At 53.6% G+C, this 27650-nt stretch overlaps 2 protein-coding genes across 27 annotated transcripts in view; both read left to right on the forward strand.

Annotated features, from left to right (window-relative positions):
• The window catches only part of AFDN (afadin, adherens junction formation factor), a 113367-nt gene extending 101603 nt beyond the window's left edge, over positions 1–11764 (forward strand). For 8 of the 23 annotated variants that reach the window (XM_088840900.1, XM_055433270.2, XM_088840901.1 and 5 more), the window contains 4 exons: positions 4728–4862; positions 7025–7463; positions 8998–9082; positions 9844–11764. In XM_088840900.1, the coding sequence (XP_088697026.1) occupies positions 4728–4862; positions 7025–7463; positions 8998–9082; positions 9844–9997 (813 nt within the window). In that variant the 3' untranslated portion in view covers positions 9998–11764. The remainder of the gene's footprint in view (positions 1–4727; positions 4863–7024; positions 7464–8997; positions 9083–9843) is intronic. The other 15 variants (XM_055433280.2, XM_088840903.1, XM_055433281.2 and 12 more) reach the window with 5 other exon arrangements.
• Positions 11765–16598: 4834 nt separating this feature from the next.
• Positions 16599–27650, forward strand: part of KIF25 (kinesin family member 25) — a 43725-nt gene continuing 32673 nt past the window's right edge. Inside the window, exons 1-2 of one of the 4 annotated variants that reach the window (XM_088840907.1) lie at positions 19983–22157; positions 26426–26542. In XM_088840907.1, coding sequence (XP_088697033.1) covers positions 26486–26542 — 57 coding nt within the window. In that variant the 5' untranslated portion in view covers positions 19983–22157; positions 26426–26485. Of the gene's footprint in view, positions 26543–27650 lie in introns of all 4 variants that reach the window. The other 3 variants (XM_088840906.1, XM_055433289.2, XM_088840908.1) reach the window with 3 other exon arrangements.

Below are 27650 nucleotides of genomic sequence, written 5' to 3' on the forward strand. Positions count from 1 at the left end.
GGGGGGTGTGACAGCTGAGTCACAATTTGTTAGGATGGGGTGCACTGAGATTTTTGTTTCAAAGGACTAGTTCAGGGTTTTTCTTTGTTTTTTTAAAGATTATTTCTAGTGTTAATATTGACTGTGGGCACCAGGTTTCTTAGCCTGATTACCCCCAAGGTGTTAATGTTATAGCTGAGTTCTTGCCGTGTCCCCAGGGGCAGAGGCAGGGCCGCTGGTGTAGGACCCTCCCCCAGCTGGTTGCTATGGTGACAAGAGAAGCGAAGGGTAGCCTTGCCTCTGGTCTCTTGGTGTCCATCACTCCCTCTGTTCAGCCTGCTGCCTCCAGGCCCACGGCTCACACCCCCTGCCTGCACTCCATCCTGCGCCTCCCACTCTGGACCCTGTGCGCACGCGCCCACCTGACCGCTGTGCGCCTGTGCGGAGCTGACTCCCCCTCCCCCAGCACTCCAGCCTGCCTGGTGTGCGGGGAGCCCCACCTCGGGCTCTCTCCTTGGTCAGTGTCTCAGCAGCTGGACGCTTGCCTTGGAGCTCTGGGTCCACGTATCTTCTGCTGAAGAGAAGGGGAAGGGAGCCCTTCAGGCTGAGGGCGAGCGCTGCGTTGCCCAGTGAGGGACCGCCCCCCCTCCCCAGGAGCCACCCCACCCCCCAGCAGATTCCTCTGGGAAATGCGCCAGGAGCTGCGATTGCCAGGATGGGACCCAAAGTCCCAGCCTGATAATTGCCTAATCAGGATGATTCATCTTTATTGGGGCCCTATGAAATTCTTGAGAGTGAATATTTTTAATGGGTAGGAGCATAAGCAGACAAGGCCCGCGGAGAGAGAGGTTTCCTACAGGTCGTGTGCTTTAATAGACTTGTAGTTGCTTTTCAGAGAAAATGTCAAAAAGCGGTATTTTGACCCTGTTTGTACTCAGATATTTCAATGTGATTGTCTGCCTTAATGGGATTTCTGTTGTAAATTAAAGATGTAATGAATTCGTATATTTTTGTGGTACAAAGATACAAACACAGAAATCTCAGCATACTGTTTCTTTTTTAACCCCTCAAAATACCTTTCTGGGAAATGTGGGCTGCACCAGTGTTGTAAGAAGTTGGTTCAGGCTTCCATCCTGCGTTTAAATCCCAGCACGATAGTTGGTTTCAGTGACTGTGGTCTGGGCTGGGCTGACTCTCTGTTGGAATTACTGTTTGATCTGTTGAGATATGTTTCCCCCAGTAGAGCTTCCTGCCAGGCTGTTTTGGTAGCGTGCGGCTTCTCCGTCCTTCAGGGTACGACAGCGAGCTTGGCTTCTCCCATCTCACTGCACTGTTTCTGCACACAGTTTGTCGTTGGTGTCAGGGTCACTAACTTTCTGACTTAACCCGAGGTGTCCTCTAACTGCTGTGGAGCGTGAGCGAGCTCTGCAGGCCAGTGTGGCGTCTGTATCTGTTCTTCGGGGCGGATTAAGAGACTGTGCCCTCAGTTGTGCTTTGGGTTTTTAGTTTGATGTTTGTTTTTGAGTAAAGCAGAATATTTGTGAAAAACAAAACAGTTTTGTTTTGAAAATGAAAATACCCAAAACAACTTACCAAATAGTGGAAAGAAACTGCCTTAGTTATAATAGCAGTGGTTCATTCACTGCTTTGAAGATAGAAACTGGTGAACTGGGCACAGGGAGAAGGCTGCTTGCTTATACATCAGGATTTAGAAGAGGAAGGTTTTTAAGAGAAAAATGCTTGCTTTTAGATTTAGTAGTTGTAAGAATTGAAATTTTTCTGATTTCTTAAAATTATACTTCTATTTAACGTGAAAGAATTCATTGGTGAGTTCAGTGTACACGGTTTTTCTTGTTTGGAACTTGTGTTTACTTAGATCTAGGGAAGGTAAGACATAATGAGGTAGTTTGTATTTTGTTGGGTAACAGAGGAGTCTCTGTTGCATTCTTGCAGTTTTACCTTCCTCCACGCGTTGGAGATACTTGGTGTGATCAGAAGGTAAGACATAATGAGGTAGTTTGTATTTTGTTGGGTAACAGAGGAGTCTCTGTTGCATTCTTGCAGTTTTACCTTCCTCCACGTGTTGGAGATACTTGGTGTGATCAGTTGGCGTTTCATCTCGTCCCTCTTATTTGGGAGCTGCTTCCCACATCTGTGCTGACGCCTCCTCCACTGGTGCTGCAGACCCTCCAGCGAGCTGACCCCAGCTAGGGGCTGCCTCTGCACCTCCACGGAGCAGGCGCTTCTGCCGGCTTCCTCGCTGAAGTAGGAAGGTAGGGGGCTGTGGGTGCTAGCCCAGCCCAGGTCTGTGATGGAGAAGAAAAAGTGCGCGTCCTCCTGGGCTGTGACAGCAGAAGTCGCTGTGTCCTGTGGACATGATGGAAAGACTCTGTTCTCTGCCAGTCACATGTGCTTTTCCAGGGTCCCTGGAGGCATATTCGTCCTCCTGCCAGAGGTGTGACTGGCAGACTGAAGGAGCTGAAAGCCAGGTACAATACATCTTAGGACTTTGAAGGAGAGAGATTAAATTTGTATTGTTTGAGAAAGACCCTGAAAAACAAATAATTGGAAGCTGTCAGGTGGTGAGTTTTGGAAGAGCAGACGTGCTTTTTGACAAGTAGTTGCCTGAACATGGCGGGCGCTGGTGGGAGGTGGACTCGAAGGCCCCAGACCCTGGAGGCGCTCAGACACAATGGACGTTACTTGGCAGAAGTATAGCAGGAGAGCGTGAGAATAAGGTTTGTCTCAAATGTCAGGCTCAGATTCTGTATTAGGGGACACCCGAGCTGAGGAGGGATTCTTAAGTCCAGGATGGGACCCAGAGGGAGTGGATGGCAAAGGGCCAGGACAGAAGGAGAGCTCGAAACCTGGTCCCCAAGACTAGGCAGGTGGCCTGCCCCCCTGAGCCCCCAGCCCTCCCCACCAAGAGACTGGGATTCACCTGCTGTGGGCCAGGAGTGCAGGCGTGCTTCTTGACCTTCATGGTGGCAGTTGGCATGGGGCGCAGGCAGGAGGCAGTCCAGGGTTTTGTGGCTCCATGTGCCAGGGTCCGACTGCTGGTGGCCACGAGCTGGTTCGTGGGTTTGTTCTAGTATAAGTGTCACACCTGCCTGCCGTGTGCGTGTGTAGGGTACACCTCATCCTCTGAGGTGGTTCTGGAGGGTGGGGACAGCTGTGAGGTGGTACTGCGTGACCTGCCTGGTGTCTGTGCTCAGCTGTGCGTGTGTTGTGTGCGCGCTGTGTCTGCTGCCCGGGCATGTGTTGTGTGCGTGCATGTGTCGACTGCCATGTGCGTGTGTTGTGTGCGCTGTGTCTGTTGGCCGGGCATGTGCTGTGTGCGTGCATGTGTCAACTGCCATGTGCGTGTGTCGTGTGCGCTGTGTCTGTCGGCCGGGCATGTGCTGTGTGCGTACTGTGTGTGTCGTGTGCGCTGTGTGTCAGCCGTGTGTGTGTCGTGTGCGCTGTGTCTGTCGGCCGGGCATGTGCTATGTGCGTACTGTGTGTGTCGTGTGCGCTGTGTCTGTCGGCCAGGCGTGTGCTGTGTGTGTACTGTGTGTGTCGTGTGCGCTGTGTGTCAGCCGTGTGTGTGTGTGGCGTGTGCATGTGTCAGCCATGTGTGTGTTGTGTGCGCGTGTGTTCTGTGTGTGTCAGCCACGCGGTGTGTGTGGCGTGTGCATGTGTCAGCCATGTGTGTGTTGTGTGCGCGTGTGTTCTGTGTGTCAGCCACGCGGTGTGTGTGGCGTGTGCATGTGTCAGCCATGTGTGTGTTGTGTGCGCATGTGTTCTGTGTGTCAGCCGTGTGTGTGTCAAGCCTCGTATATGTGTGTCTGTCAGCTGTGTGCATGTGGAGTCTCGTGCGCATGTCATGTGCGCTGTCAGTCGTGTGCATGAGTGTCATGGGCATCTGTCGGCTGTGGGCTGTGTTGTGTGCGCGTGTGTCTGTTAGTCTTGCTGTGTATGGTGTGCGCATATGTCGTGTGTGTCGAGTGTCGTGCACATCTGACGTGCACGTGTCAGCCACTCGCGTGTCGTGTGCACGTGTCGTGTGTCCGTCGGCCATGCGCATGTGTCTTTCAGGCGTGTGCATGTGTCATCTGCACGTGTCCATCGGCCGCATGCGTGTGTCGTGTGCGCGTCTTGTCGGCCATGCGCGTGCACATGTTGGCCGTGTGTTGTGTCGTGTCCCCATTGGCTGCACGCGTGCACGTCCTGCACGTGTCTTGTGCACACATGTCTCCGCCATGCATGTGTTGTGTGTGTATGTCCGTTGGCCATGTGCATGCATCTCAGCTGTGCGCGTGTGTGCCTGTCGGCTATGTGCTGTGTCTGGGCTGTGCTGTGTTGAGTGTCATGTGCGTGTGTGTTGTGTGTGCGTGTCGAGTGTTGTGTGCATCTGCATCTGTTGGCCGTGCTATGTTTGTCGTGTGTGCGTGTCTCTTGGCCGTTCAAGTGTCGTGTGCGCTCTGTCGGCCATGCGCGTGTCTGTCGGCCGCCCATGTGTCGGCCATGCGTCTGTGTCGTGTCGGTTGCCGTGCGCATGTTGTGTGTGCATATTCGTCAGTCGTTCATGTGTGCGGTGTGCGTGTGCTGCGTCTCGGCCGTGCGTGTGTCGTGTGCACGTGTCCGGCCATGAGGTGCATGTGTGTCTAGGCCGCGTGCGTGCACATGTCCATTGGCCATGTGCGTGCGTGCCGGCCGCACGGCGCGTCCCCGGGCCGGGGCACGGACTGACGGGCCCGTGTCGTCAGTTGCAGGATGAGGAGCGGCGGCGGCAGCAGCAGCTGGAGGAGATGCGGACGCGGGAGGCGGAGGAGCGCGCGCGGCAGGAGGAGCAGCGGCGCCGGCAGGAGGACGAGCGGGTCAGGCGCGAGGCCGAAGACAAGGTCCTGGTCCTCTGAGGGCTGCGGCCAGAGCGCGGGCGGGGCAGGGCGGCGGGCAGGGTCGCCCCCGCGCTGGCCTCCCGCCTGGCCTGCGGACCGGGCCCCCACCGCCGTTCTCGGGGGCTCGTCCCTCTGGCCTGCGGACTGTGGGGCCTGTGCGGCCGCGCCGGTCAGTCACTGGGAAGTGGTCACATTGGGGTCGGGCCTGGGGAAGGACAGGAGCCTAGAAGAACAAACAGGATCTCGAATCGATTCTTTATGAAAGTGACCAGATTCTGGCCAGTGGCCTACAGAAAACGCAGCACAAAGGGTTTCCGTTTCACTTAGTGTGTCCACCGGTAGATAACTCGACTTGTTATTTGTCTGTAAGGGTCAGGGAACCCATTTAATTGGTCTTAATGTGACCACACGTGACCTAATCTGAGCAGGGAGTGCAAAACCCCGCCTCTGGGCACGCCTCCAGCCCTGGGCTTGCTGCCGGACCTCAGGATCCAGGGACAGGGTACGAGTGGTGCAGCCGTCCACATGGTCCCTTCCATGCAGGCGGGAGCGGTGGGCTGCAAGGAGCCACATGGGCTCCAGGGGTGACAGGGCGAGCAGGGCGGGCCCATGACGTGTGCGGCCCCTTTCGCTTGGTGGGACCTGGACAGTTGCGAGGTGCCCAGGGCTGCTGGGCTTGGGGGAAGACCCCATGCGCTTCAGTGAGCTCTCCAAGGTGGTGGACCTCCACAGTCTGAACCCCCAGCCCTGGGTCTGCGGTGTCCACTTCCCCTGTACCTCCGACCACCTGGAAGCAGTGCCGTGGGGAGACAGCCGGGCCTGTTCTCCATGTGGGGAAACTCTGTCATTGGGTTTTTTTTGCAACGTGCATTCTCACAGCTTGTGTTATATCAGATGCACTTGTGTTTGGGTACCTGCTTCCGTGACTGAGTGCTCCATGCAAAAAGAAGCCAGATAAGCTTTTTTTTATATAGAATGTCCAAAATGGGTGGGCTTGCTCTGTCATGGAAGGACCACACACCTGTCCAGCAGAATGACGTCACATGGCTGTGTCTGCTCTTAACATAACTGAAGGATGAGCTGTGGTCTCTCCCTGAAATGTCACCATGCGAATGGTGTTCGTGGAGCACTAGGCCTCCCAATGGCTCTGCTCAGAGTCCGCGGAGCTCATTCAGTTTGGATCTCCTCTGTAAGGGAATGCTCATTCTGTGTGGAAATAAGATGAAAATGCTTTTCCTTCTGGTTGGCTCAGCATAGCGTGAAAAGTGGTCAGGGCCACGACGAGGCTGGCGTGTGTGCTGGTGCATTGCCCCATCCCTGGAAGGCAGAGCTCTGTGTGCTCACTCTGTGTGTGTGTGTGCGTGCGCACCCGTGCGTGTGGAGTGGGCGGGAGCCAAAGCGTGCACGGTGCCACGGGGACTGGCAGCCCTGCCCCTGGTGCCTGCAGCTCTGTGCCGCTGGCTGCCCTGGGCGCGTGGGTTTAAAGTCTGCAACGCGGAGCCCACCACAGCTTAAGTCAGATCGTTCCGTGTGGCCTTTCCGCTCCTTTCCTCGCTTTTATTCTTGGGTTCTGAAACGATTGTCAATCTTTAACAAAACTGTGCTGTTACCTTTTTCAATGTTAAATTAACCCTGTCAACTGTAGTTTGCGCACCTAGATGTATGTCAGAAAAATGTACAGTATGTGTCAAAATACACTGGACTATCCGCTGCTGTTGCTGTCGTGCCTGGCTCTCCGATTTCCTCTCTGGCAGGGAGACACAAACTAAGGGCTGGGGGACGCGTTGTTCGCTGGTGGTCACCTTGGGAAGAGACAGTGTGGGTTTCCTATTAATTTCCCTTTGGTCACTGGAAAGGAGCCAGGCGACTTAGGCCTGCCCTTCCGTGCGCTGCGGGGTGGGGCGGGGGCTGGCCCTCTGCAGGTGCCAGTCAGAGCCCAGTTACTGTTCAGTTTTGTCTTTAAACTCAGGAGCCACAGGTAAGTGGAAATCCCACTGAAAGCAGGAGGGGCGCCCAGGGTTCGTCCCTGCTTCCTCCTGGTTCTGTCAGCGGCTCCGTGTCCAGGCCCAGCTGCCCGCTGCCGTGGCAGTCGCTGGCGCTAGGGGGGACCCTGGGGCGGACCCCCCCTGCTGCCTGCTGACCCGCCCTTTGTCTCCCGGCCACAGAGGCGGCAGGAGGATGGCTACTACAGCCGCCTGGAGGCCGAACGGCGCCGACAGCACGAGGAGGCCGAGCGGCGGCTGCTGGAGCCTGAGGAGCCGGGCCTGGGCCGCCCGCCGCTCCCGCGCGGCTATGAGCCCGCTGGCCCGCCACCGCCGCCCCAGCGCACCGCCTCCTACCTGCAGACGCAGGCCTTCTCCCCAGACGCCCTCTACACCGCCAAGTTCGTGGCCTACAACGAGGAGGAGGACGAGGACGAGGAGCCGGCAGGTCAGAACAGGCCCTCCGGGAGGAGGGCGCGCCCGGCCTCCGACGGCATCTTCCTCTCCGGCCCATTCCAGCCACCCCCGCCCGGCACCAGCAGGACTGGGCCCAGGGCCGGCCCGCCCCCGCCCTCTCCCTCCAAACCCGGCCCCATCTGGCCCGGCCACTCCAGAGGTCGAGGTAAAGCCGGGTCGCCCCAGCCGCCCACCGCCCAACCCCAGGCACCCTCACTCAGCGCGGCCCATCTGATCAGCACTGGCTTTGAAATCCGGTTCCGATCATGGCCTGGGGGTGATCTGCTCCACCTGCGGTCCTCCTGTCTGTGCTCCTCCAACTCCCGTTTCTCCGCTCTGCCAGCGGCACTCAGCCCAGACTGTCTGATACGCTGATCAAAAATTCTGAAAATTTTCAACAATTGATTTTTACTAGTGGGAACAAGGAAGTATTCCTCAATCAAAACTCAAAAGATGAAACACAACATTTTTAAGGCAAATTGAAGAAAAAAGTAAAATTAAAATGGAAAATTTTTCACTCTGCCAATAATTTATCTAAAGGTATAGAACGGGTTACTATAAATTAGAGACGTCTTTCTGTTTCATCTTTGAGTCTTGGCGGAGGACCACTCCTGTGCCCTGGTTGTGGGTACCCCAGCTGACTCACGAGCAAGACGCAGTGCCAGCAGCGGTGCAAGGAGGGTGCCAGGAGTGGCCGAGCTCCTTGGACGCACCCCACACAGCCATGGAAAAGACACCTCTTTATAAAGGGAGCAAAGAAGCATAGACTCATCGCTGCAGCCTGTGAGAAGGGTCATTTTAACCTGACGTACTGTGGCTGTTTGCTGGCCTGTTGAGTCCAATGTGCAGCAGTGTCAGTGTTTGCTGAGTATTTTGAGCATTTATTACCCTAACCTGGGTTATAAGCAAAAGATTCTTTGAAGTGTGAGATTTTCTTGTTGACAAATTGCAATTAACAGAAGCACACTAGTACTGATTGACTGCATTGTGATTTTGACTATCTTATCATTAATGGCACTTTTACTTTATATTTGGATGCATTTAAAGCTTTTATGGGTGTCATCTTTTTTGATCTTGGGCAGCACTCATCCACAGTTACCAGCCAACTGACCCGCAGCACGGGGCCCCGGCCCAGGCGTCTGACAGTCATGCCATGCTGCCTCGGGCCTCCTTTTTGGTCAGTGATTTTGTGTCTGCGGCATTAGTATCAGACCTTAGGGAGTTTTAGGACCTCTTCTTTTTTATTTTCCCAAATGTTTTAAGAATTATAGCCATTTATTTTGTGGGGAAGATTCAGTAACTGCTCTGAAAAGAGGAACATTTGCTCCCTGTGATCTTGTAAGAAAGTTCTTAGTGTCAGGGGTGTCTGAAACATTTTGCCATCTGTGGATTTTTATTGTGAATTCGTGTTAGTTACATATTTACTTGATTTGAGCTTTCTAGTTATTACTCTCTTAGACTTAAGTTTCCCCTAATAGTAAGGCCGTGGGCTAGGTTCCCGGCACCTGTAAGGGCCATGGGGGGGTTGCTCAGGCCACCCAGGGATGTGGTTTCCGTTGAGTGTCTGCCACTATCTCAAAGAGCCTTTCGCTGCTGCTTTTTCAGGACTTAAGAGGTCCTGAGCACTGCATCTTCATCGTGAGAGTGGTTCTGGAATAATGCAGGTACTTTAACCGTGACTTTTTCTCTTTACGGAAAAGGAGCAAACTCTTACGTGGGATCTGCTGGAGCAGTTTTTGGAGCCCATGATGTTTATCGGGACCCGAGAGAGAGACCGTCTAAGAGGTACTCGCTGAAGCTGTGCTGTGCGGGTGTCTCGCTGTCACTGAGGGCACTTTGTGAGGCTGGACTCAAATTTCAGAGACTTGGTTGTCAGCTCGGGCGTTTCTTGCTGTTCAGAGTTGTGTGAGCTCAGAGGCTTTGTTTACTTCGTGTTGCTGATATGGTTCTGCCTCAGACGGTGCGCGGGCCCCAGGGTTTCTGGTGGGGACTGGAAGGAGCTGGACGTGCTGCCGTCTGCATCCACCACAGAGGAGCGAGACCCCCAGGGCAAAGCCCTGGTGTTCTGCGGGCCACGCAAGGCCGCCCCGCAGTTCAGCAGGCGTCCTCAGCCAGGTGCGATCAGAACTGCTGACGCCCACAGTGGTCTTACACCTTTAATGTTTCAGGGTAACTTGTTATCGCGGGCCGTTAGTATGTTGATAGGCGCTTCTCAGATGCAGGTAGGGTTCATTAAAGTGCTGGATTTTAAAACTGTACCTCTTCAGTTAAACTTAATTGCTAAGGATCGTCTGCTTGCTAACACTGATGTTACTAGCTTTTAGAGAGTTGGGTGTGACTGGAGAAAGTGAACATTAATTAAGGAGAACACTGTGCCCTTTCCCACATGGGTTTGAATACAGCCCCAGCAGGGTTATGACGGAATGAAACATAGAATGAGCCTCTGCCTTAGAAAGTTTTACCTAATCGCCCTCACATGAGCAGAGCTACCTGCTGACGGGTCGTTTCTACTCCGAGAAATAACCCTGTGCCTGTCCCTCCTGCAGCCAAGAAGCAGATGTCCCTGGGGGTCCCGGAGCCCCTGAAAACCTGACGTTCAGGGAGCGCCAGCGCCTTTTCTCCCAAGGCCACGACGTCTCCAATAAAGTCAAGGCCTCTCGCAAGTTAACAGAGCTGGAGAACGAGCTGAACACGAAGTGAGGACAGCCCTGTTTCCAGCCCGGTCCCTCGGGGTCCTGGTGACGGCGCCGCCTGAGGACCCAGGTCCCAGGGAGCCTGCTTCCAGAAGGCTTGGCATGTGGAAGGGTTCCATCGCTAAGAAATTCCGCTTTACTTTACTGAGAGATTGTTGTTTCTACAGTCTCTAGACACTGTAGACACTGTCTTCTCACTGACCTGACTCCCAGGAAGGTAGCTTTCTGGTCAGTCTCTTTAGGGTCTGGGTTTGGAAAGGGGCAGAAGACCCTGAGATGAGTCTTCGCCCCCATCTCCCTGCAAGGAGCACAAAGAAGTCCTGTTTCTGTTCTTTTTCTAAAACTTGCTGTTCACTAATCAGAGTAGCTTGAACTCCGCAGACTGTCGTTTGCACTGCTTAGCGGCAGCTGCAGCCTGCTACAGGAGGGTCAGCATGGCCTCTGGGGAGACCATGCAGACGTGGCATGCCAAGGAGTGCCAGCCTGCCGTGCCTGCGGCCAGGAGGCGGGCAGACCTGAGCATGACCGCTACGGTGCCATCCCCACGGGCAGCCCTCCGAATCAGCTCTAGTGTTTGATTGAAACAAGTTTCTCCAAGAAGACAATTTTGAGGATTTAAGCTTAGGAAATTTTATTTTTATAAATACCAGATGATTATTATGCCAATAAGTCATTAGTGATTTTGAAGATGGCGCTTAAGTTAGAAAGTTAACTGTTTCAACTTTTCCAAGGGAATCTGTCAAGGAGGATATCTGCTACACAGTGTTGACATGAACAGGAACAAACATACCCAAGAAGAATGAGGGCTCAGTGGGTGACGCCCGCGCACAGCTGTTGCTCAGAAATCCAAACTCAGAAAAAGAACTGGATTTATACCGATCTGCTGTCAGGGAAGGAAGGGTCCATTGCGCATGGCATCTGTAACTGAGATACTGTCAGAGAGACTCGTGGCAGTTCAGGCTATTTTTTTACATTCGAATAGAGTTATTTAATTTTCATGTATTGAATTATTAGTTACCACTGTCAGTTCTTCAGCTGTGAATACGTGGCTGGTGTTGGGGAGACGGACCTCACTTTGTTTTATATTATGTGATGTTAAAACAGTCAATGATTTTGTGATCATGAGCAAATTTTCTATTTGACAAGCCTAGCTGCGGCTCTAGATGACTTGACCGTATTGTCTCTTAACAATAGGCGTGTTAGGAAGATACGCACTTTCCAGGAGAAGAGGGGCTGTCTGCCTTAGAAATCACTTTCCTCAGAGCTGTAAGATAAATCATAACAACGCGAGTGTAAATATTTTCTGCGTCCATCAGGGTTCGTATCTGGAAGTGTGCTTCTCTCATTTCCCTCATTAAGTAAGAGAGTAAGTGGTTCTAAATGTTTATGAAGGATCTGCATGCTTGCGCCTCCCGACCTCTCGAGAACACTGGCAGCCTTACGGGGACTGATCCACAGCTTCTTTAAAGAGAAAGATGCAGGTGAACTGTTATCGTGTTAATATATAGAAAAATAGCAGACACACATGAGTACATGCAAGCACATGTAAATGTTTACACGCAGGGATGTTTCTGTGTGTGAGTGTAGGCCGGTTCCCGTGGATTTGGCCGTCCCTGGACAACCAGGTCAAGCGTGACTGCGTGTGAAGTGCTTTTCCCGACTGCGCTCCTCTGGAGACATCAGGCCTGCTGTGGTTTCCACTTCTACTGTATTGCGTCCGCAGCCTATTTTTAATAAATCTTGTATGTATTTAAGGGTTTCGCTATCACATTAACCAGTGTCGCAGACTCATTAGCAACGGAGGCCCCCTTCCCGCCCCGTCCCCCCCGTCCACTCATCAGCCCCTGGGGACGGCCCCCCTCCCGACCGGACAGACATGCGCGGAGGGTTCAAGTCCCTTTGGCCACCGCTCGGACGCTCAGCCTCCGGGTGTCTTAAGCGTCCAGTCCTCTGATCACACCTTGTGTGAATAGGGGGCCCGTGTGACGTGCTTAAGGGCAGGGAGCCCCGTCCCTGCACCGAGGGGACACGTGTTTGGTTGCCTGCGTGTCCAGCTGTGGGTGGGCTGGGCCAGCCAGTAGGTGCCCCCACAGCCGTTCACCTTCACGGCCTCTGAGCAGGGCCATCAGATTTCAAGAAGGACCTTCATGAAGGGATGGGGTCTCGGGGTTGCAGAAACTCAGAAGATCACGCAGAGCCGGGCGTTGCCACACTGGAGCTGTAAGCGCTTATGTTCGGTGTGCTGTAACGCCCAGAGAGGAGGCCAGAGACGTAGAGGCGGCGTCAGTGTCGGTCTGGCTCCATCCTCGGCCCCACAGCTCTGGTGCTTTTGTGGCAGTAACGACCCTGCTGGGGGGCCGCGCTGAGCAGCTTTCCAGGGCAGCCATGGGGAAGGGGATTCCTTCCTGCTTTGCGCGTAGAAGGCTGGTCTCGGAAATGCTGGGTCCTATCAAAGCTGAGGTGGCATGACTTGCAGGATGGAACTGTGTACAGAAAGTGAGCAGTTTTCATGCCTGTATTCGTGCAGTTCATCTAAAGCAACACAACCCCAAAAGACAGACATGCCTAGTCGCTGAGTCGTGTCCAACTCTCTGCAACCCCATGGACTGCAGCCCGCCAGGCTCCTCTGTCCACGGGGATTCTCCAGGCAGGAACACTGGAGTGGGTTGCCATGCCCTCCTCCAGGGTGAGCTACCCAGTAACATATCTGACTTGAAATTGGAATATAAAAGCCAACTCCTTGCACAGTTTATTCAACAAAGTACGTCTTGTGAATGCCTGCTCTGTGAGAGCTGGCCAGTGGATGCTCCAAAGCAGACAGGGAGACAGATGTGTGGTGCCTTAAATAAACCTTGTCACTGGATCTGGGTAAAGAGGCTGTCCGGGTACTTGGCAGGTTTACTCCAAGGACCCGCTGCAATCATGGAGATGGTAGACTTAAGAAAACCGTCCCTTCTTTGGGAGGAGAGACTGCAGCAGGCAGAGGAGGACCAAGGCAAGGCAGCTGCCCTCCGAGCAGTGTCAGGGCGCCCCAACCACAGTGGGGAACTCGGGGTACGGGGGGACACAGCTTCCTGCTGGCTCTGGCCACCACGGGAGAAGGGAGAGAGGACAGTGTCCGCCAGGTGTTTGCCCACATACCTGGAGTTTGCCCGCAGCAGGTTTCCAGCATGAACAACCAACTGGACCACGGCTGAGGATGGAGATGGGGGCACAGCTGAGGTCGGGGGGACGGGGCGCCGACGATAGAGTGGGGGCCGAAGTGTCATCAGCGTCCGTGTGTCCCCAGCAGGTGAGGCCTCCGCTTTCCTGTTCGTGAAGAGCTTGTGTCTTATTCTTTACTGAGAGTACAGGTGAAAATGGCCTGGAGCTAGAATGGTAACAGAGGTTCCGGTGTTAAACTGAATTTTTATTTTATGTTTTAAGTCGTTTAAATTTTTCTTTTTATATTGGAGTATAGTTGATGATGCCACTTTAATAGAAAGCTATTGATGAGGGTGAAAGAGTTGAGTGAAACAGTCAGCTTAAAACTCAAAAAAACTAAGATCATGGCATCCGGCCCCAACACTGCATGGCAAATAGATGGGGAAACAATGGAAACAGTGACAGATTTCTACTTGGGCTCTAAAATCTCTGCGGGTAGTGACTGCAGCCATGAAACTAGAAGATGCTTCTTGGCAGGAAAGCAATGACCAACCTAGACGGTGTATTAAAAATAGCAAAGACATCAGTTTCCCAACCAAGATCTGTAATAGTCAAGGCTATTGTCTTTGCAGTGGTCATGCACTGATATGAGAGCTGGACCATAAAGACAGCAAAGTGCTGAAGAATTGACGTCTTCAAACGGTGGTGTCGGAGAAGACTCTTGAGAGTCCCTTGGACAGCAAGCTCAAACCAGTCAATCCTAAAGGAAATTAATCCTGAACATTCATTAGAAGGACTGATGCTGAAGTTCCAATACTTTGGCCACCCGATGTGAAGAACTGACTCGTTCAAGACCCTGATGGTGGGAAAGACTGAAGGCAGGGGAAGGGGATGACAGGATGAGATGATTGGATGGCATCACCGACCTGATGGACGTCAGTTATAAGTTTGAGCAAGCTCCGTGAGAGAGTGAAGGACAGGGAAGCCCGGCACGGTACAGTTCCTGGGGTGGCAAAGCGTTGGACACGACTTGGCGAACAGACAAGTGTGGTTTCCACTGGGGTGCTGGTCTCAGGTGCGCTGCTGTGATTCAGCTGTTCATGCACACGCACTGTTCTTCTCGGATGCCTTTCTCCTCAGAGTGCTAAGCAGACTTCCCTGTGTTAACAGCAGGTGGGTGGTCCTTGCTGATGATCTGTTTTAAAAATAGCTGAGTGGACATTGGGATTTTTCTTTTAATTAGTATAAAATATTAACAGAAAAAACACTAGGTGAACTGTGCAGCAAAAAAAACACCCTGCACACCGCCCCGCCCGCCCGCCGGCAAACATTTCTTTGCAGGAGGATGGCTCCAAACACAAGGGCAGCCTCAGGAGCAGAGTGTCCACCAGGCTCCCCCAGGCATAACAGAACTGGGAGGTGAAGCGTGGCTGGGGTTGGGCCTTCTTGGTTGTGCTGATTCCCGTCGTTTAAGGACCATCATTTGGGTAACTGAAGGTAACTAAAGTGAAGTGAAAGTCGCTCAGTCATGTTTCTTTGCGACGTCCATGGGATTCTCCAAGCTAGAATACTGGAGTGGGCAGCCGTTCCCTAATCCAGGGGATCTTCCCAACCCAGGGATCGAACCCAGGTCTCCCACATTGCAGGCGGATTCTTTACCCGCTGAGCTGCAAGGGAAGCCCAAGAGCACTGGAGTGGGTAGCTTCTCTCCTCTCCAGGGAACCTTCCCAATCCAGGAATTGAGCCGGGGTCTCCCGCACGGCAGGCGGATTCTTTACTGCTGAGCCACCAGGACCATGAAAGCTGTCCCCACACCCCCAGTCTTCGGACGCTGTGTGTTTCTCCTGGTAGTGACAGCTGCCTGATTCGATCTTTGAAAAACCCTGTCAAAGTTTCATCTCCTCCATCCCGGTCTCTCAGGAAGGGGCCCTGTCTTCTGCGGCAGAACCATGCACCCCCGTCCCCACCGATCAGAGCAGGGAGCGCGGCCAGGCCTGGGCTCCCAGCTGCGCCGGGCCTCCGTCTCGCAGCTCCTCCTGGGGACACCCAGCATGGAGGGCGCAGATCCCAGCGGTGGCCAGCTCGTCTCCGCTGTGCGTGGAGACGCCCCTCGGGCCAGGACGCCCCCAAGCCGGGACGGGGGAGCACTTTGCTCAGGAGCGGCCGCAGCTGCAGTGCTCAGGGCGCAGGGCTGGAGGCAGGTCACCGCGCGGAAGGTGAGGGGCTCCGGCGCGCGCCCGGCGGTCACTGCGCGTCATCCTTCCGGGCAGGGTGGGCCGCGCGCCACGGAGCCTGGGCCCCTCCCGCCCCCGGGGTCCCTCCTGCCAGGACCCCCGCGCCCCCAGACGCCCGCCGGGCTCCCGCCCCGTCCCCCTAAACGTCCACCTGCGCGCCCCGCTCCCACCCCTGCCCCCGCCCCGCACCCGCATCGCCTTGGCGACCACCCGAGGCCCACAGGCCGGAACGATGCCAGTGCGGGGCGGCCGTTGGGGGGGCTTCTGGGAGCTGCGGGCGAGGCAGCTGCAGCGTCAACTGCAGGTGAGGGACCCGGGACCCCCGGCCACCTGCACCCCACCACCCCTCTACTCAAGGCGCCGCTCAGCCCCAGCGGGTTTGGGTGGATCGCTGAGCCGGATACGGTGGGCCCCGCCCCGTCCCCGGAGCTCCACCCCCGCCGGGTGCCAGCGGAGGGCATCCCCACCCGCCAAGGGTCTCCGTGTGCTCCCTCCAGGGACGTCTCTCCCTCCACGCCCCACCCCCACTTTACTGACTTCTGAGCCCTGGGCTAAATGTCAGAAGTCAGGCAAGAGGAGTAGGCTGTCTCACCCGCCCTCGGGGGGAAGAGGAATATTGTTGTTCAGTCGTTCAGTCCTGTCCGACATTTGCGACCCCATGGCCTGCAGCACGGCGGGCCTCCCTGTCCATCACCAAATCCCGGAGCTTGCTCAAACTCATGTCCATCGAGTCGGTGATGCCACCCAGCCATCTCAGCCTCTGTTGTCCCCTTCTCCTGCCTTCAGTCTTTCCCAGCATTAGGGTCTTTTCAAATGAGTCAGTTCTTCGCATCAACTGGCCAAAGAATTGGAGCTTCAGCTTCAGCATCAGTCCTTCCAGTGAATATGACTGATTTCCATTAGGATGGACTGGTTGGATCTCCTTGCAGTCCAAGGGACTCTCAAGAGTCTTCTCTAACACCATAGTTCACAAGCATCAATTCTTCCATGCTTAACTTTCTTTATGGTCCAACTCTCACATCCATACATGACTACTGGAAAAACTTTGACTAGAAGGACCTTTGTCGGCAAAGTAACATCTCTGCTTTTTAATATGCTGTCCCTTTTCTAAATTCAGCTTGAACATCTGGAAGTTCTCCATTCATGTGCTGTTGAAGCCTAGCTTGGAGAATCTTGAGCATTACTTTACTAGCATGTGAGATGAGTGCAATTGTGCGGCAGTTGGAACATTCTTTGGCATTTTCTTTCCTTTGGGATTGGAATGAAAACTGACCTTTCTCAGTCCTGTGGCCACTGTTGAGTTTTCCAAATTTTCTGGCATGTGAGTGCAGCACTTTCACAGCATCATCATTTAGGATTTGAAATAGCTCAACTGGAATTCCATCACCTCCACTAGCTTTGTAGTGATGCTTTCTAAGGCCCTCTTGACTTCACATTCCAGGATGTCTGGTTCCAGATAACCATGATGATCACACCATCATGGTTATCTGGGTCACTGAGATCTTTTTTGTATAGTTCTATGTATTCTTGCCACCTCTTCTTAATGTCTTCTGCTTCTGTTAGGTCCATACCATTTCTGTTCTCTACTGTGCCCATCTTTGCACGAAATCTTCCCTTGGTATCTCTGATTTTCTTGAAGAGCTCTCTAGTCTTTCCCATTCTATTGTTTTCCTGTTTCTTTTCATTGAGCGCTGAGGAAGGCTTTCTTATCTCTCCTTGCTCTTCTTTGGAACTCTGCATTCAGATGCTTATATCTTCCTTTTCTCCTTTGCCTTTCGCTTCTCTTCTATTCTCAGCTATCTGTAAGGCCACCTCAGACAGCCATTTTGCCTTTTTGCATTTCTTTTTCTTGGGGATGCTCTTGATCACTGCCTTCTGTGCAATGTCACGAACCTCCATCCATATTTCGTCAGGCGCTCTGCTATCAGGTCTAATCCCTTGAATCTATTTGTCACTTCCACTGTATAATCGTAAGGGATTTGATTTAGGTCATACCTGAATGACCTAGTGGTTTTCCCTACTTTCTTCAATTAAGTCTAAACTTTGCAGGAAAGAGTTCATGATCTGAGCCACAGTCAGCTCCCAGTCTTATTTTTGCTGACTGTATAGAGCTTCTTCATCTTCGACTACAAAGAATATAATCAATCTGATTTCAGTGTTGGCCATCTGGTGATGTCCATGTGTAGAGTCTTCTCTTGTGTTGTTGGAAGAGGGTGTTTTCTATGACCAGCACATTGTCTTGGCAAAACTCTTTTAGCCTTTGCCCTACTTCATTTTGTGCTCCAAGCCCAAATTTGCCTGTTACTCCAGGTATCTCTTGACTTCCTACTTTTGCATTTCAGTCCCCTGTAATGAAGAAGACATCTTTTTTGGTGTTAATTCTAGAAGGTCTTGTAGGTCTTCATAGAACCATTCAACTTCAGCTTCTTCAGCATTACTGGTCGGGGCATAGACTTGGATATTGAATAGTTTGCCTTGGAAACAAACAGAGATCATTCTGTCGTTTTGGGGATTGCACCAAAGTACTGCATTTTGGACTCTTTTGTTGACTATGATGGCTACTCCGTTTCTTCTAAGGGATTCTTGCCCACAGTGGTAGATCTAATGGTCATCTGAGTTAAATTCATACTCACAAAGTAAATGTCAGCTCTGAAAGGACCTGACAGGGCTCCCAGGTGTGGTCGGCCATTCTGGTCCAGCCACCGTGGGCCTCACCTGGGTCTGGGAGTGTCTCCTTGGAGCAGGTGGAACCAAGTCCTGGGGAGATGCGAGTGGGGTCAGGGGTTGAGGAGTGACCTGCCCCGGGGGTGACCTCAGTGAGGCTGTGTGGTGGACGGGGTTCGCCCCGGACTGGCGGCATTCAAGGCCGTGAAACAAACCTCAACAAGTTGAAATCAGATGCAATATGTCATCTCATTGCAATAGAGGGAAGTGTCAGGAATTATTGACAGAGAGGACTTTGATAAATTCACAAATATGTAAAAATTAAAAACACACTTCTAAACAGCCAACAAATTAAAGAAGAAATCCAAAAAGAGATTAGGTAATATTTTGAGATGAATGAAAATTAAAGTTCCACACACCCAAATTTATGGGATGCAGCCAAAGCAGTGCTTCAAAGGAAATTTGTTTAAGCACCTATATTTTAAAAAGAAGGTAGATCTTGTGCCAATGACCTAACCTCAACTCCAGACACACAGGATAAAGAAAATGAGACCCAACCTAGCTGAAGGATGGAAACAGTAAAGATTAGAACAGAAATAAGAGGAATAGACAAAAGGAAAGCTATAGAGAGAATCATCAAACCGGAAGCTGGCTCCTTGAAAAGAGGAACAAAACTGATAAGGCTGTAGCTTGACGGAGAGAAGACTCAAGTTAATAAAATCAAGAATAAGAGGGCTTGACTGTCAACGTTGCAGAGATAAAACGGATTTTTACGAAAATACTGTGAGCAGCACTGTGGACCGATTTAGATTCCTGGGACAAAATGATCAAATGCTTTAAAGACAAAACTACCGTAGCTGATTCAAGAAGAACTAGAAAATGTCAACAGAACTGGAGGAAGTAAAGAAATTAATAAATGAAAAAAACCCTCACAGAGTAAGGCCCAGGCCCAGATGGCTTCACTGACAATTTTTACCAAACATTTATAGAGGAACTAACTCCAGTCTTTCACAAACTTCCAAAAAACAAAAGAGGAAGGGACGATTCCTGCACCATGAGGACAGAATCACGCTGACACCAAAACCACGCAAAAGTACCTCGAGGAGTCTACAGAGCGGCATCTCTTACGAATTTAGATTCAAACTTGAACGAACATTGGCAACCTGAATCCAGCAGTATATATAAAGGGTTATACATCATCACTAAATTGCAATTGGATTTATCCCCAAAATGCAAGGTTGGTCTAGCAACAAAAATCAGTTAATGTAATAGACCACGTCCCTAGAATAAAGACCAAAACCTCCATCCTTATTTCAATCAACCCAGAAAAAAGCATTTGACAATATTCAACTCCCCTTCGTGAAAAAGCACTCAGCCATCCAGGAATAGAGAGGAGTCCATCAACCTGATAAAGGGCACCTGAGCAAGCCCGCAGCGACCATCAGGCGTCGTCCTTAGTGGCGAACCAGAGGAGGCTGCTCATGGCCCCCGCTTGTGTCCAGTCCCACCCTGGCGGCGTTAGTCACGACAGTTAGACGAGAAAACGCAGGGCGGGCGGCACGGCACGTGAATCGGGACAGAAGACTGTGCGTGCCGCGACCTCATACGCAGAAAGCCCCGGGCGCCACCTCCCCACACTGAGACCATTAGCAGTGACAGGTGAGGCCGGCTATGCTTTCTCCAGCGGCCATGTGTGGACATGGAAGTTGGACCATAAAGAAAACGAAGAGCCAAGGAATTGGTGCTTTTGAGCTGTGGTGTTGAGAAGACTCTTGAGAGTCCCTTGGCCGGCAAGGAGATCCAACCAGTCCATCCTGAAGGAGATCAGTCCTGGGTGTTCATTGGAAGGACTGATGTTGAAGCTGAAACTCCAATACTTTGGCCACCTCATGCGAAGAGCTGACTCATTTGAAAAGACCCTGATGCTGGGAGGGATTGGGGGCGGGAGGAGAAGGGGGACGACAGAGGATGAGATGGCTGGATGGCATCACTGACTCGATGGACATGAGTTTGAGCAAGCTCCGGGAGTTGGTGATGGACAGGGAAGCCTGGTGTGCTGCAGTCCATGGGGTCACAAAGAGTCGGACACGACTGAGCGACTGAACAGGATGAGCTCAGCAAGGTGGTGGGCTACATGGTCAGGACACAGACGTCTGTGGTATTTCTACTCCATAGCAATGAGTGGTATCAGCAAAGGTAACCAGATGCTTTGGAGGGAATTTGCCCCCAGAGGGTGGGTAAGTCTTGCCTCTGAAACGATTGTCGGGGTTACCAGCCACCAGGCCCATCCAGACCAGACCCCAGCAAGGTACCGCTGCGCACTCCCTGGAGGGCTGTCGTCAGAAAGACAGAGGGGAGCTGGGGGGGCAGGAGGAGCTGGAGTTAGCACATGCTACTGGTGGGGGTGTGAAATGAATGCAGCCCTGCCTCTCCTCCACCGGCTGCAGACGGGTCCTGCACACAGTGCCAGCCCTAGGGCACGCTCAAGCGTGAGGAGAGTGTCCTCAGCAAAGGGAGGGACTCTCAGAGCAGCCCCGCTCATCACGGCCAAAGAGCAGAGGCCGCCCCGCTGGCCCTCAGCTGATGAGTGGACAGGTGTGTCCCCTCCGAACAATGGGATAGTATCAGGCAATAAACGAGATGCTGAAACGTGCCGCAATGTGGCTATGCCTTAAAAACATGGTGCTGAAGGGAGGAAGCCTGTCACAGAGGACCCCGTATCATGTGAGTCCATCTGTTGACAGTGTCCAGAACTGGCAGAAATGCAGGAGCTGGAAGTGAGTGAGTGGCTTCCCAGCGCCGGGTGTGGGGGTCAGGGGTGACGGTGCGGGTTTCTTTTGGGGGTGGTGAACAGATTCTAAAGTTAGTTTTGGCAATGGTCGCACAGCTATGAATGTACTTAAAGCCTCTGAATTGTCCACTCGGCTGGGCGAGTGGTGTGTGAGCTCTCGCTCAGGACAGCTATGGTTGGGGCTGGGTGTTGACCATTGCACCTGTCGAGGTAAGAGCTGGTGGGATCTTAGAATTAAGCAAACTCTCAGGGAAATATTTGAGGCGTTATTTTTTAAGAGGTAAAACTGACTGTGTTGGGTAAGAGAAATCTAGATGGCTCCAGGTTTCAGGTTTTCTCAGCAGTCACAGAGAGAATGTCCTGAACTGATCAGGTCCCTTGTGAGCCGCTCGTCAAAGCCTGGGGGAATGAGGGCTCCCCAGCGGGAGGGCCCCGCCTGAGCCCGCCTTCCCGGGAGCTGGCGCTGGCCTCTCCCCCAGCCCCCAGGTGCTGGCCCTCTCAGCATCCGTGCGTGGCTCATACTGAGACTCCTCCGCCCCGCGCTCTGCAGCTCCTTCCTGCCTGCTCACGCCTCCCTCCCGGGCTCAGGGAACCCTCGCTGCTGTGCCCCAAGCTGGCCGGACTTCCGTCTGTGCCCCCGCTTGCTAAACTCACTCCTGCCGCAGGGCCTTTGCACGGGCTCCCCCCTCCACCTGCCCCCCTCCAGGGAGTGGCCTGTCCGAGCTCGCATTGCCTGTTTCAGTTCTAGCGGAGCTGCTACTGTCTCTGCTCACTGGCTCCACCCACGGGCGTGTGGGTTACCCCGCGAGGGTGCTGACTCCACAGCCCCTGGAAGGCCCCCTGGCACACAGTAGGTTTCTAACAAGTGTATTTTGAGTAGTGAATAAACGGAAAGAAGCAGTGGGTTTTGATGAGCAGGGTCCATGGAGCCCTGCCTTTCCAACCTGAGTGTGCCCACCGTGACCTGGAGAACTTACTGAAATGCAGACTTGGGTCCATTTGGGACGGGAGAGTCCCAGATTCTGGGTTTCTAGCAAGCCCCTAGCTGCTGGTCTGGGGCTCTCACCTGGGCCCCAGGGTCGCAGACAAGAGCCTAGGGGCCCATCAAGGCCGCAGGTGGCCCTCCAGCCTGCCGCTGCCGCCTACTCCCTTCCTCGCCGGCTGGGAGCTTGCACCCTTGTGTGTAAGTCATCATTCTGGGGGTGGAGGCAGCTGCTGGTGAATTTCACTGATGCTGGTCGTTTTACTTTCTGGATCCTTGGTTGTAGGCCAAAGAGGAGAGAATAGTTGAGCTGGAAACAGAGAATGCTCTTCTTCACCTGAAACTGGCGGAGGTAATACTTTTACGTGTCTTGGGGTTGAGTTGAATTACGTCCAGTGTGTGGTGACTTAGCGTCCAGATTTGTTTCAGGCTCTGCAGAAGAAAGCATTGAGATGCTTTTCTTCACCCAGCGAGGACCCTTTAAAGTATCTTATGCGGAACCATCTATAGGTCTGACTTTCTATTATCTCTGTGCTCATGAATATTTAGGGAGTAATAACAAGGTGCCTGTGCTTTTAAAGCCAGCTTTATTGAGGAATCACTCAGGTACCAGACATTCACTCGGGTAAAACGTTTGGTCTGGTGTTCAGTAAACTCATGGCTACAATCCTGCCACCGCCGTCAGCTGTGGGCCTCTCCCATCGGCCCCAAAGATGAACCTTTGTATGATTCTACCCATGTCAGCTGCCTCCCTCACCAGAACCAGAAAAAAAGGAATCAGGGCTCAAAGCAGCGCTGCCCAACTGCTCTTGCAGATTTGTCCTTCACTTTGACAAATGGGGAGTGCTGGGGCACCCTGCTTTGTCTTATTCCTACATGACTTGCTGTGGCCGCCTTTGGTCAGCTGAAAAGTGGCCCCCAGAGATATCCATTCCCTCCTAATTCCGGACACTGTGGACATGACCTTGACCAGGGATAAGATCTCTGCAGACGGGATTGAATTTGAGGTGGGGCCGACCCTGGGTTATCTGGGGGGTCTTGGTGCCTTCCCACGAGTCCATGTAGGGTGGAGGCAGCGGTGACGGAAGACAAAGAAGGAAGATATTTAAGACTCTAGAAGGGAAACCCGGCGACGTCAGGACCAGATGGGGGAAGGGCCCCCCTGAGCCTCAGAGGGCTGCGCCTCTGCCCTGGGTCTTGGAAGTCTGGCCTCAGGACGGGAGAGAAAACACTCGCGCAGTCGAAGCCTCCCAGCTTGCGGTGCGTTGTTACAGCGGCAACAGAAAACCGACACACCCCATTAAATAAAACCCACTCCCTGGAGGGCTCTCTTGAGCATCTCCGGGGGAAGCAAGCTTCAGGCTCCTGGCTCCCCGCAGATAACCCTGTCGTTTCACTGACAAAATGTAGTCATGCTAAAACTGCCTGTTAATTTAGGGCTAGTCACACAAGCTTTAAACAAAGTGCATATTAATTTATTAGCTCACCTTCAAGTCTGTGATTTTCTGGTGCTTCCAAGCACACTTATGGTATGGCTACTCTCGGCCGCCAGCTGCCTGAGCTGATGGAAGGTGACAGCTTGAACTCATTCCGCAGCATTTCCTCAGCCCCATTGTCCTGGACTCGGGCTGCGCCCGGCAGGTCACTCTACCTGGAATCGCTTGTGGCCATGGCTGCTGACACCTGAGAGTAAACTTCCAGCTCGTGTCTGGGGTTTTCACAGCTTGTAGTTCTGTAGCCACTCAGTCGTGTCCGACTCTGTGACTCCATGAGCCGCAGCACACCAGGCGTCCCTGTCCATCACCAACTCCCGGAGTTCACTCAAACTCACGTCCATCGAGTCGGCGATGCCATCCAGCCATCTCATTCTCTGTCGTCCCCGTCTCCTCCTGCCCCCAATCCCTCCCAGCATCAGAGTCTTTTCCAGTGAGTCAACTCTTCACATGAGGTGGCCAAAGTATTGGAGCTTCAACTTCAGCATCAATCCTTGCAGTGAATATTCGGGACTGATTTCCTTTAGGATGGATTGGTTGGATCACCTTGCAGTCAAAGGGACTCTCAAGAGCTTCTCCAGGACCACAGTTTGTTCCACCAGTGGGGGAGCTTCAGAATGCAACCATTTTTCCAGTTTGTCATTGAGAAAATTTTTTGTGCTTGTTTTACACGTAAGATCATTCGGTATAGAGTGTCAGAGCCTGTAAACTTGCGAGCATTCATCAGCCCCTGTGTTCTTCTCTGAAAATGACAGAGAAGCCTCAGTCTCTGTGGCCCACGTGCCCCGTACCCTCACGGCATCGACGCCGTCGGCTCAGCACCCCCGGCCTCGGTGGGAGCAGACTGTGTGTGACCATGCCGGTGTGTCCAGCGCTCAAGGGCCCTGCCACGAAATGGTATTCTCACTCTCGCCCCCTGCCGTGCAGGCCAAGACAGCTGTCGTCCCGATGGTGGGAGCGAGTCTCCAGTTACCGCGGGCCTCCCAGGATGAACACTCCTGTGTTCATTTGGCCTGAATGAGCCCCGTGTTCTCTGCCCGAGTGGCCCTGTGTGTTCGTGTTGATCTCACCCAGCCTGACTCCTGGTTCACTCCCTCTCCCTGGGGCTCGCCCTCCCTGAGAAACATCTGAAGCCTCCTCCCCTCTTCCCAGCCTCTGCTCCTCCAGCCACTGCCATGTGGCCGCTTGTCCTGGCAGGGGCGCTGGCCTCCGGTTTCACAGTGGGGGCTTCCTCCCCTCCGGGGCCCAACACCCGTGTTGGCTGCGTCCCCTGGCGCTCCAGGCAGGGCTGCCCTGGGCGGTGGGCTTCTGCTGAGGGCTCAGCATCTGGTCCTGTGGTCGCTCGGTCCTGACCCGCCTCCCAGCTCCATGTGCCCTGTTTCAAGCATACGCCTCGGAGCCTCTGTCCCGGGGTCCCCTGCAGCTGGCATTACCTCCAATGTCCCCTGCACCCCTTCCCGGTGGCCGGTGTCCCACCAGCCGGGTACGGGCCCCCAGCCCACGCTCTCTGGACAGGACAGGCCTGTGTCCTCACCGGGATGTCCCACCGGAACCCCAGCCATCTCCTCTGCCCTCTGCCCGCCTGTCCCCTGGAAGACGAGCAGTGGTTCCCGCTGATGAAGTGAGCACGCACCCACCTCTTGTGTGGCTTCTGAGCTGTGTGTCTGTGTCCCGGGCACGTGGTAAAGCGGGGTCATGGGTGGTTTAACCACATGTTCCCACTGCGTGGGGACGTGTGCTTGCTGTTCTGGGGAGAAACTGCAGTGCTCACTGGCTCGTAAGTGTGAGAGCGCAAACACCTAATAAACCCCGTGGGAGTCAAACAGATCGAAGGAAAACCCAGGCTGACTCTCTGTGCCCAGGGCCTCCCACACCTCCGTGCCAGCAGGTCAGGCCAAAGCCTGTGTTTCCGTCCCATGCTGAGGGTCTGACGCATTGCTGTTCCCATGATGATGCTCTGACGTCTGGACCGTGAGGGCCCATCGTCCGCAGTCTGAGCACCTTGCCCCCTTCCCCCCCATCCTCCCCGCAGGCACCAGCATGAGCGCTCAGAGCACGCACCTGGCCTGCAAGTCCTCCGCGATGCCGCGCCGCCTGTGGCTCCTCCGGGGGGTCGCCCCGCGGGCCTCTCCCCCGCTGGAGACGGTGGGGGCCTCTGCGCCCCCCCCCCGCTGTGCCCCAAGCTGTGGGCTGCTCCGCTCACCCCAGAGCCTTCCAAACGCTGCTCCCGCTGCGCCCGCCCTGCCCCTGGAGCAGCACTGACCGGGGCCCTGCTCACCCAGCCTGGTCCTTGCAGGCTTGCTTTGGTGGCCGGTGCCCTGCAGTCCCACCACTTCATGGCAAATCCATGGGGGACAATGGGAACAGCGACAGACTTCGTTTTCTTGTGCTCCATGGGGAGAACTGCAAACAGCGATTGCAGCCATAAAATTAAAAGACGCTTGCTCCTTGGAAGTAAAGTTATGACCAACCTAGACAGCATATTAAAAAACAGAGACATTACTTTGCCAACAAAGGTCCATCTAGTCAAGGCTATGGTTTTTCCCCGTGGTCATGTAAGGATGTGAGAGTTGGACTGTGAAGAAAGCTGATCGCCGAAGAATTGTTGCTTTTGAACTGTGGTGTTGGAGAAGACTCTTGAGGGTCCCTTGGACTGAAAGGAGATCCAACCAGTCCATCCTAAAGGAGATCAGTCCTGAGTGTTCATTGGAAGGACTGATGCTGAAGCTGAAACTGCAATACTTTGGCCACCTGATGAGAAGAGTTGACTCATTTGAAAAGACCCTGATGCTGGGAAAGATTGAAGGCAAGAGGAGAAGGGGATGACAGAGAATGAGATGTGAGATGGCATCACCGACTCTGTGGACATGAGTTTGAGGGAACTCCGGGAGTGGGTGATGGACAGGGAGGCCGGGCGTGCTGTGATTGATGGGGTCGCAAAGAGTTGGACACGACTGAGCGACTAAACTGATGCCCTGTGGCCCCTGAGCTTGCCTTTGGCCTGGGCAGTGGCTCCTGGTGGGCAGATGGGCACGCTGTGGACAATTAGGAAGTGTCCCCCTCAGGGAAAATGCCCCTGTGTCCGTCCCATGCTCTAAGCTGTCTTTTCCTCTCTTCTGGGCCACAGTCCTGGGAAGTAACTGGAAGGGACCTCAGGGCAGAGACGCACACACTTCTCGGGGAGCAGATGCCCCGACGAGGACACTCACACTCCGCTTTGACCCGTCTCCGCAGCGCCGCCCAGGTGAGGACTCCCCGGGGTCCGTCTTCACTTGCGGGAGGAGCGTTTGTGTTCAGTCGGGAGAGTGGTTATTTTCTGGGGAATTGTGTAGGTCGTGCCTGTCAAAATAGATGTGCTCTGCGTTTGTGTTATGGGAGTTTGTTTGGCTGACAATGTCATGTTGGTCTCTGCTGCACAGAGAAGCGATTCACTAACATATGCACCTTCGGGTTTCTAAGCATTCTTTTCTGTCGTGATTTATCACGGCGGATCTGCTCTTTTTTAAATAACTTTATTGGTTTACTTTTGTCTGTGCCGGGGCTTTGCTGCTGTTCGGCCTTTTCTCCAGTTGTGGCAAGTGGGCCCTGCTCCGCTAGAGACTGTGGGAGCCTCTGGGCCTCCCCAGCAGCAGCTCAGGCTGGAGTCCACGCTGCAGTGCTCAGGCTCCTCACCGCAGCGGCTTCTCGCTGTGGACGCAGGCTCTAGGGTGCAGCCTCAGTAGCTGCGGCTCCTGGGCTCAGCAGTTGTGGTGCCTGGACTCTGGAGCACGGGCTCAGCAGTTGTGGCTCACGGACTTTGCTGCCCTGCTGCGTGTGGGGTCCTCCCCGAGCGGGCATCGAACCCGGATCCCCTGTACTGGCAGGTGGATTCTCTACCCCTGAGCCACCAGGGAAGCCTGACGATCTGCTCATGGAATTACAAGGAGCCTTAATTTTAGGAAGCAAAGCCCCACAGTGTGTTATGTGTGGATTTTCCATTACAGGCTTGGTCGTGTTTATTAAACTACAAGGTGATTCCCATTTTTATGATCAGCAGTAGACGCAGTTCACTGTGGGCATTCTGCTTTCCGAAACTAAACAGAAGGCTAAACCTCAGAACACGATTGAGGCCTCGTGCAGAGACAAGAAGGAAAACGTATTTTGGCCGCGAGATGATTGCTGTGTTTACCTGGTTGTGGAATTTCGTACATCACATTTGCTCTCACCTACGCCTCACGTCAAATGTTAGAAAACTGGCTCGTAGACATCTGATTAAATGGTGTTAGTACAGCAGATTATCCAAGAGAGCACCCCCTTTAAAAGCACCGTGGCTCCTGGCGGTGGGGAGGTGCAGGCACTCAGTCCATTGGAGG

This window comes from Moschus berezovskii, chromosome 10 (assembly GCF_049115385.1).
Source record: "Moschus berezovskii isolate FMDL1 chromosome 10, NW_MosBer_1.0, whole genome shotgun sequence".
Taxonomy (NCBI): domain Eukaryota; kingdom Metazoa; phylum Chordata; class Mammalia; order Artiodactyla; family Moschidae; genus Moschus; species Moschus berezovskii.